The 10,432-nt window shown below is 35.4% G+C and overlaps 1 protein-coding gene across 1 annotated transcript; it reads left to right on the top strand.

The window, feature by feature from the left end:
- Positions 1–5,125: 5,125 nt before the first annotated feature.
- Positions 5,126–6,301, top strand: LOC133740110 (uncharacterized). The gene is made up of 3 exons (XM_062167988.1): positions 5,126–5,462; positions 5,618–5,680; positions 5,937–6,301. Exons 1-3 carry the CDS (start codon positions 5,391–5,393, stop codon positions 6,135–6,137), a joined length of 336 nt encoding a protein of 111 aa, XP_062023972.1. The 5' UTR covers positions 5,126–5,390; the 3' UTR covers positions 6,138–6,301.
- The last annotated feature ends 4,131 nt before the right edge of the window (positions 6,302–10,432 follow it).

Below are 10,432 nucleotides of genomic sequence, written 5' to 3'. Positions count from 1 at the left end.
ATTTTGCTCCTCCATATTTCTAAGTTGATTATGTTTTATAGTGCTACTTTTGGTCTATGTTTACATATCATGTTTCATGATTAAAGATCGGTTCATTAAACATTAAATCCTCCATACAAGTGAAGAACTTATTTTCCTTATTTAAATATTAAATTTTTATACAAGTGAATAACTTATTTCTCTTATATGTAAACATGAATAACATATCACTTTTTCATTATTAAATAGATTATGATTTTGAATTGTTCGTAAGTTGGAGAAGTTTGATGACAATTGATAATCTTACACAAGATGAAAACCATAAAATCAGGAATAACATTATAAGGAATTAAAAAAACTTGGGTGATTAAAAGATTTTTTTTTCTTTCTTTTTTAAACATTTCCAAGATTAGATCATATCTATTGACTTCTAAATTTTGAAAAATCAATCATGTACAATGTAAGCAGATTTGCACCCGGAAGAAAAAGAAAAAAGAAAAAATTACAATGTAAAGTTGTAAACAGAGAATTTTAACTCGTTTTTTGATGACGATGAAGGGGTCCAACTTTTGAGGCATCAGAGAATAACAAGCTGCTGGGTAGCTACCAATAAGAGCTCGCATGGCATCATTGGCATGGGTTTCAGTGAAATGATGATATGAGAATTTAGTACTCTCTAATACATCGTCTTTTGTACGTACCATCCTACCATTAAAGTGCGTTTTAAAAAACTTTGAAGGAAACCAATGCAGAAGAGTAGAGAAAGCAAAGCCAGACAATACTTTTAAAATCTGCATTCATCAACAAAATTGAAGGGATGAGGGGTATTTGGTTTGATAGCTTGCAAAATGGTGCAGGTAGCAGGAAAGGTTAAGGTCATGTGGGGATCAATTAAACAAAGAATTAGGTACACTTGGGGACACATATAATTGTCCACCCGATCCTAGACATTTGCTCTTCTATGGGCTCCCTCTGTCTTAGTTACTTTGTATTACATTTAGAAATCCTGTACCATTCTTTGTTACAATTTTCTTTTTAATTGTGATTATAAGAGGAGTAATTTGCAAAAGTCTTAACTGTCGAGAGTTCTGTTAGATCTTACAGTGATAGATCTTATAACTCTTAGGGAGTCATTAGTTTTGATGCTTGTGCAAGTACGACATGTTAAGTTAGCCGTGGTTTGGCTGATTTGAGTGTGGCATCTTCATTCTTGAAGCAACCTAGACACGGTGAGTTTCAGCGTCAGAATTAGCGATGGCGGTTTCTAGTGTTACACCGACGATATTTGCTTCAAGCACTGCAACTGCTTTTCAGGTAAAATGGGCTAATGATGGAGCCCTAATAGTGGATGGCTTAGACTTGAAATTTTGAGCCATTTGGTGTTTTAGCCTTTTAGGCTCAGATTCCCAAGGTTATACTTGAGAGATCTTTTGATAATTTGTGACGTTTAGGGGGTCACCAACCAATTTTTCGACTTTCTAGTAAATATCTCTAGAATGCGATGCACGCTTTCTGCTTCAATCCTTGCGCTAGAAGAAAAATATAAACAGAATTTAGACTTCATGGTAAATATAAAGAGATTTATAATTCTCAACAAATTTTTTGAAAACTTGGTAACATTTCGAGTGAAGTGACAACCGTTTAAATAATGGAGATAAGCTTAACTCATAAACAACAGATCGATTAATTACTAAAGTACTATATAAACTACATTCAAAAATACTAGAATTTAGAGACTAAAATCAATGCATATATATACTTGCCCATTTCTTTCGATGCATATGCCAGTAATGTGATAGAATGGGGCTAAATTGAATTGACGACAAAGCCTAGTGCAGCTGGGCCATGCAATCCATGCTAGCTAGCTATCAACCTTTTGAAAAGTCACACATTTATATACGTAGAACTTAGAAGGGTACACAAAAGTACACGACATTTGTACACATTACACATACATAGATCATTGATATTGTTGGTCTACTCTAACACCGTATATAATTGAAAGGGAGCTAACTAGCTAGCTAGCAGCTGGGAGCATGATAGAATGTGATTTGAAGGAGGCTCGGGGTTTTGCATGTGGATGATGAAACCCAGCACATGCTTCTCTACGTGACGTGCATGCCTGCCTCCATATATATTCTGCATCGGATAATATATATTTCCCAGATTAATTTCAGGAATGGCTTTGCTGACCCCTTTGTCTATGGATATGTATATGGGGATCTTTTCCCCCATGTTATTTGTTTAAGTAAACCAGATACGATAATAATATATGTTTCTCGTCCCTTCCCTATAGATATATAGCTAACCTTTTGTGACTTTGGAATCATGGCATGGGTCTTTCTTATTTTGCCTTAAGTAATAAGCAATGTTATTGATTAGAATTCGATCTCGCACTTCAATTAGTAGCTAGCCCCTTTGTTCATTGCGATACTTGGAAGTTTGAGTCCAAGTTTAGCAGGCAATCATGGAAGAGTTAAGTGGTTTGGCTCCGACTGTTTGAGAACATGAACTTGTTCGACACCTCGGATTGGATATGGTGGCCAAGCTCCCAGTACTTGTTGTTTCATAATTGTGACAAGAACCAAACCTAGCAAACTTCCAGGTCCCAAAGATTGCATTGACTGGTCTTGGGATAAGGCTAGCTGGCTAGGATATTTGAGCATAAAAATGAAAGACCTATACGTATATTTTTGAAACTTGAAACTCCTTTTTATAGAATTTTGTGGTTTGTCTACGTTTTAAGTGAAGTGTTGTTACAACAAAATCAAGCTTTTTTCTCAGTACGACTACATAAACTTTTCTCTAATTAATTGATAGGCAAACTTCATTTGACTTTTTTCTTTTATGCCCATGTTTGATCTTTCTACATTCATTTACGTCCCCCTGAATGACATTATTTCAGTTCTTGGTTGCTGTTAGTCTGGATGACTTTTGTCTTTGACCGACTGTATTCATTATGGTGTTAGTTTTCCATTCGGTCACTATACAGAGTGAATCGAAACTCTATAAATCAACCAGTATAACTACGAAGTGTAAAAATATAACTATAAAGTGGAAACAGTATAATGTTGACTCTCAAAGTTTTTTGATGCTATTTCTTGATTTATGTGTGCCATCGATCTTTACTCATGGGCAATGCTAATCATCTTTATACCCTTCTAACTTTATCAGATATCCCTTGACAAAAAAGTATCAATAGTTAATTCTATATATTTCATTGTGCTTGTACTGTTTAACTTCTACGTATTCTATCCAAGTTATAACATGCATGGTGAAGGGCCCTAGACTGGAGGTTAATTTAGAACTAGCTACAAATAGGAATATTCACTTATTCAGTATAGCTGGAAGCATTGGTATAAAGGTGATCATAAAGCAGCTGAGCAGGAAATGGATCAATCGGAATGAAAAGGAAAACGGGTGGGTATTCTTTTGAGATGGATGTCTACTTAATTAAAAAGCATCCCACATGGAGCACCAAATTGTTTTTCCAGCATGAAGAAAATATGCCCCAACTGAATAGCTCAGCTTATAAATGGTAATTGGGCAAACTAATGGGAAGCATGACTACAAAATTAGTTGAATGATAATGATAAGGTTTAGGCTCCTCTCCAATTCTCCATGATGAACAAACCCCCATTCTCTCTGTGTATGACTTTGAATTCCCAATTCACATAGCCTAGAGATAATGATTTGTTCATCATGGTATGCGGTTCTGTTCGTCTGACTACATCTGGTAAAGATAACATCTTTTCATGGAACAATTCTAAAAACACAAAGTTCTTTGCTTTGGTTTTTAATTGCATTTTGAGTAACATGAACAAGATGGGTGAAGGAATATACACTTTGTCTCACATATTCTTCTTTCTCGGAAGGTGGATACATAATTCAACAAAAAGATGCTAAGCCCTATTGCTAGCTAGGTTTATGATTGCCAGCTCAAGATTCTGAAGTAATTAATTACTTCCGAAGAAAATTAAGTGAAAAAAATGAGTTAATTAATGTAAAAATTTATTGTAAATTGAGATAAAAAAAAGTTTTTTGTAAATTATAAATTAATGTATCGATATATTTATGTTTAAATTATTTTTTTATGACAGTACACCAGCTACTTCAAAATTAAAATGAATTAATCTAACAATTAATAAAGTTACTACTTTACTATCGTATTAAATTGATGTACTTAATATACCAATACATTAATATAACGTAAATAACCACCTAACAGTGAAACTCATGATCAAGATAAACTTCCTTTTGACTTTACCTTTGACTTTACCAAATAATAATGATTTCACTAGAGAGAGATCAGCAAATTAAATTAGTTAATCAAGCATAAACTAGCTAGCTAGTAGTGATGCTGTTCTTGACCCACCCACACTAGGCTTAGGCAGGCACATGGCTATGCAAAAACCAGTTGGCTACAGTTGCTCTCCTTGTTTGTTCTTGTTAACCTTGTTATGTATGGAGTTAGTCAACATGATTAATAATGCTGCTCCCTGTTAAATGGTCTTCTCAGTTGATTAAACTTAATTTATACCCCATTAATTTAATTTAATTAACTGCTAAACAAAGGTTTGGCAATTAGCACCAAACCTTGAGATTTTTTGAGCATATCTTGAAATCTGGGTAGTATTTAAGGTCAACGACCAACAGAAAAGGTTGGTCTTTAGGTTTATTTCAGCCTTTCGTTGGGCTTGTTCAACAATTATTTGTCTACGAGTCTTGCTATGTACACCTAAAATTTCATCACTCCACCCAGAAATCATTAGAACTAGCAAAATTCTAAACCACTAACCTCTGGGTGTAGTAATCAGAGAAAAACAATGTCAAGCATAAAAATTTGAGTCCAATTTTTCTGTTGATATTTTTAGTGCTCACATTCTCTATATAATCTATGTCTAAATTAAAAAAAAGTTTACTTAAATGTCAAAAAGCTGTAGTTTTAAACAAAGACAGAAAATTAGTACTGAAATCACAAGCAAAGGCCGGATCATATGAATTTCATTGACTATGATCCCTCATTAGTACAGTTAGGTTTACCAAATTTACAGCTCAGAGAAATTAAACACCTATCCTATCCTCCAACAAATATCAATTAATTCCATCAGATCATATAGCTATGTATATATGCTCCTCACCATAGAAAATAGGCCAAACAATTTCTATCAGAGAAGCACGGGATGTGAGTGATGGTGAGACTTCGCTTTGCTTTATAAGCTTAACCTCTACTTCTTTGTCATATACTCCGTGAAAGATTTTACATCAGAAAAAATATTGGCGACATATATGTTTCAGATGATTGACTATATATATGGGCCAGTCTATGCATCAACAATACTACTGATCGATGATAGTACCACCGCTGGTGTTTTGAGAAATTTGAGCTCGATCAAGTCTGTTCTTTTTTCATGGCCAAAGTTTGTTGCTCCATTGAGATGGAACCTAGGACCTTGAGTCAAGTACAACTCAACCATGCTAGGGTACGTACTAATTTTATTTATACATTCCATCATATATATGATTTGCCTTCGTATATTAATTATCATTTTCATTACATTTAGGTTTGAGCTATATGTTTTCATTTTCTTTTTCAAAGGCCGGGACATATTGTTTCTCATGATAACTCTGCATGCAGGAAATGGCTGCAGATGTGGTTCAGAAAATGGAATCAAATGAAGCCTCAGCTACATTCAGTGAGGTGTGGTTTTACTGCACAAGTTCACAGCATCCATCATATCTATGAACTCAAACCTAGAATCGGTTATGAGTACGTAGTGCCTAGAATTGCATTGATTAATTAGGGGCGCTTCATGACTTGAGCATCTAATCTTATAGGTGCTCAAGTGAATGAGCATTTTCGTACTAAAATGATACGATCATAGAAGAAATCATGTGTGATGAAATATTACTACATTGCTGCTTAATTCTAAATTTGCTAATGTTTCTATATGTAGGGATTGAGACCGATTGGTTCAGAGACACAGGTGGACCATGTAAATATTGCTGAAGGGGGTGAAGAACCACAGAATAAGCTAATTCTGGAGTCGGAGGAGTCTCAACTGTATGAAAGACCATGCCAATGCTTGTGTGCTGCTGCCAATATTGAAATCCCTGATCAAGAAAAGCTTAAGGAACCCCTCTCGGCCCCATTTTGAAAGCCTTATAGAACGTTGTACGTGTAGCATATCATGGTCACATATTCTATGCCTTTAGTACTCAACCTAATTCAACTACTGTGTATAAGGAAAATGTTTGAGAAGGCAATCGTGCATGTACGCCACTATTAACGAATTCACATATACAAGAATTTTTTTTTCTTCTTCTCTCCCAACCATGATGAACGTCAAGGACTCAAGGCTTAGGTAGACCCTGGGCCTCAACTATGATCTATATAGATGTAAGATTGGCTCCTTCCTATTGAGACGATTAATTCGTTTTAATTTTAAATTGTAAGTCAAGTTCTAATGTATAACAAACAAGTTGTTACATCAACTTGAGATAGTTACCTGAAAACATGTATGCAAGAGAAATAATGAAATTGCTCATACTCTTACTAGAAGGAGTTTGAAGATGGTGCAAGCTATGTTTTGTCAGGAAGCTTGGCTTCATGAAATTATTGATATAATTAAGCTAATGGTGTTAGTATTGGGGTTCTCCTTGAGAACATGTTTTCCCAACGGTCTAAGATATTCAAAAAACTTGATGTATCGCATACATTAACATTTTAATAAAATTCATCTTTAATAATAATAATAAAAAAGGCGGTTCTAGTTGGACCTCTCATACTTAGTACACCTCTAATTTACTTTTTATAATACTTGAAAAGCTAAGTAGACTTCTTTATTTTTACCAAAACATCCTTGAATATGAGATACAACAATCTGTTACTCTACTTTTTATCTCTATATTCAACCATGAGAAGAAGAATGAATCAAAGTAGGTATCTTCTCCACCAAAATTAATCAGAGGTTCTCGATATCTTTTGAATCAGAGGTTCTCGATAGATTTCAAGGGTTTTGGGTTGGAAGATCAAGTAATAATTATATCATAATATTGAATGAATTTAATTTAAGAAAATTCCAAATCAGATTGTTTTGAATTTATTTTTGTATTAAATGATGGGCCATGTATAGAAATTATTATTTTTACTTAATTGTTTTAGGTAAATTATAAAACTATATGGCAATATAAGGAAATTCAGAAAGAAGTAAAAAAACAATTTAATTGAATGTTATATTTAGGGAGGCAAGAAAGAGTTTTTTTTTTTCTTTCCATTTTTCTTTCTTTGTCCTTATTTGTCTTTTTATATGATTTGACAAAGTCTATTAATAATTGAAAAAAGTTGGAGGTCCAAATATCAAATTTGGAGGTTCAACTAGAATCACCCGAATTATTATATCGAGATCAAGAATAATTTTAAAATTATGAGCGTGTTTGTGAAAAGTGGGTAGTAGGAATACTGATTTTTATTTTATTATTATTAGTTTTAAATAAAGGTTGGTGCGACCATCCTAAAGTCTCTATTAATAGAATTGCTAAATACAATTAAAATCTAAACTGCAAATTATATTAAGTGACTAGAAAGCATTTTGAATAATAAGAAGACCCTCCACTAAATTTTTGTATTCAAACACGCACTAACTATCAAAAGTTGTCATACAAGCAAAAACAATATGGACAAGTCTATTTACTTTACAACGATAATACACCATAAAGACAATGCAAATAGAAAGCCACAAAACAATTAGACCGACTATATTGCTGATTAAAAATAATTTTGACCGCACTTTATATTATCCTACCACCATCCATTCGATAAAACAAACAAGATGCTGCATCGTTAGGACAAATAAGACACACGAAATTAGGGCTGTCAATGGGTCGTGTCGGGTTGGGTTCGTGTCGGGTCAAGGTATTTATCGTGTCGCATGAGACAAACTCAAACCCATCCCATTTAATAATCGTGTCAAAAATTTAAACTCAAACCCAACCTATTTATTAAACGGATTACCTGTTTCCAACCCGTTTAACCCATTTAATAAATAGGTCGTGTCGTGTTAGACAAAATGACTCATTTAATGGTTAACAATGCGACCCATTTAACTAAAAAAATACATAAATTGATTAAATTCACTAAAAACTCCACAAGACGAAGAATATAAATAATTATATATGATTCATAAATAATTAAATCCAATGATTATAAAGCAAAATATTTCAAATTGTCTAATTCTATGATCAAATACTCCCAACGTCCAAAATTTCAAGATAAAGTATAGTATAATCGGGTTATACGGGTTCACTTCGTGTTGGCGGGTTAACCCATGGCCGACCCATTTATTAAATGGGTCATGGCGAGTTGACCCACGGTTGACCCGCTTTTTAATTGTGCAGGTTCAACCCGCTTTATTTCGTGCGGGTTTCGAGTCTTGTCATCGGGTCATGTCGAAATTGACAGCCCTACACGAAATGCATCAACAATTGTAAAGCCAACTAGCCAGAGAAAAAAATGGATAGGTGTTCTCAGAAAAAAAAAAAAAAAAAAAAAAAAAAAGAAAGAAAGAGGAGCTTCTATTCATACCTCCATAATTGCCACTTGGACCTTTCTCTTTTTCAAAGTTATAGCTAACTTTGTCAACTTATGTCAAATTACCAATAAAGACACAAAAGAGGAATTTTTTTTTTTTTTTTTTTTTTTGTCGAAAACCTTTACTTTTCATTGGTATGCAGATTTCAATCCCAAGTATCTATCACACCATAAAAATGGGTGTTGAATAACTTGATAGACAAATTATGGATAGAAAAATGTAATAGTCAAAGTAAGGAAGAAGAAAAGCCCTATGATTCTTTACTTCTTTCTCATTCTTTTTGGTTTGGTACTGGTGTTGTCCAGTATTGCTTAGCCGCCAACAATAACTTTTATCTATGATGAGGACCCTCTTCATGGTCTACAATTTTGGCATCATATTGCATTGCATATAGGAGCGCCTTGGCCTTCACAACCATATCAACATCATCCCTGAAAATTATATTGCCTTGTGGTCTTAAAATCCTATCCATTTCTAAAAGAATGTCTTCCGATCCATTTCACATCTGTCCTTATAAAGAGTGAAAATTGAATCAAAGTGGATGAAGTCGTAGGTTCTTGGGTAAGTAGACATGGCCTCACACAAATTTTGATAAGTTCCGATCAATCCACTTGATATACCTGCTATTAGTTGAAATTTGATTCAATGGTGGGGAGTAGATTCATAGTGTTTATAATAAATTCTGGTTGTATAGAACCTGCACATTAGCCACCAATATGTATCATGGGCGTATTTGCTGTCTTCGCAATTTTAAATATTTCAGCATGCGAAGCTTTCTTCCTCTTCACTATTGAACCAATTATTTTTCCTAGTTCATGATCATCAGCACCCTGCCAAACTAAGATGACCTCTGAAGGCCATGGACTTCGAGGCTATCCTCCTTCAAAAAAGAAAAAAAAGGCTTTTATTGATTTTATTGGAGGATGGGCATTGTGGGAAAGTCTGGGAGGTGTAAATAGCATATTCGTTATTTGTAAAAGTAAGTTGGATGTCTATTAAGTAGGGATGTCCAAATACCAATTATGGAGGTATGAATAATTTTTTTTCTAACTCTCTCCAAAAACCTCAGCCGCTGCTCCTAGGTTTTTTCGATTTTCTTCTCGTCCGGCGGCGCTCGAGATCGGCGTTGGTTTGTCCGCGCCGGTATTGGGCGGCTGCCGGACGGGTACTTGAAAGCTATGCTGGTAGTCTCATGAGTGGGATGTGGCTTAAGGTGTTGTGCGGATTGGGTGATGCCTGGGTCAATCGGATTGTGTAGGTATGGTGGTGGTCGAAGGGCGTCCATGACCTGTGGCGGTGGGCATCTTCGGCAGAGAATTTCCAGGACCAGTGGTGGCGTGGCTATGGTGGTTTTTGGCAGATTGGTGTGGAGGTGGGGCTTTGGTGGTCTGGGATGATCGCTGGGGCAACGAGGCTATGGTGAATCTGTTTTGGATCGTGATGGCGGCGTAGCTAAGTGGTTTTTTCTGGCCGGTTCCGTGGGGAGGTCGCGGCGGTTGTAGGTCGGGCGGTGTGGTAGGTGGCTGGAGGTGGGGATGGTGGCGGACTCGGGTCATCCCTTTGCTGCTGGGCCTTGAGCTGGACCCTTTCTCTTGGGGTTGCTCTTTATCTGGGCTAGGGTGTTTTTGCCCTAGGCCCATCCTATGTTTTTGGCCCTCTTATTTCGTCATTTTGATTAAAATAATTTCCTTCTTTGTTAGGGAGCTATGCTTCTAGTTTTTTAGTGAGTGTCATCGAGTCCTGTTTACTCGGCCTATTTACTATGTAGTAGTTAATAGTCTATAGGCTTCTTTTCGGAGCATGAAACCGTCAAATGATTGGACCTAATCTATGTATCACTGTGCTACTACCACAAACTCTTT

The sequence above is a fragment of the Rosa rugosa genome, chromosome 1, assembly GCF_958449725.1.
Source record: "Rosa rugosa chromosome 1, drRosRugo1.1, whole genome shotgun sequence".
NCBI lineage: Eukaryota > Viridiplantae > Streptophyta > Magnoliopsida > Rosales > Rosaceae > Rosa > Rosa rugosa.
Note: the sequence above shows the minus strand (reverse complement) of the source record. Positions and strands in the feature narration are given on the sequence as shown.

Coding starts and splice junctions, on each gene's coding strand:
- LOC133740110 (XM_062167988.1), top strand. CDS start 5,391: ATGGCCAAAGTTTGTTGCTCCATTGAGATGGAACCTAGGACCTTGAGT. Junction 5,463..5,617: donor TACAACTCAACCATGCTAGG/GTACGTACTAAT, acceptor CTCTGCATGCAG/GAAATGGCTGCAGATGTGGT. Junction 5,681..5,936: donor CCTCAGCTACATTCAGTGAG/GTGTGGTTTTAC, acceptor TTCTATATGTAG/GGATTGAGACCGATTGGTTC.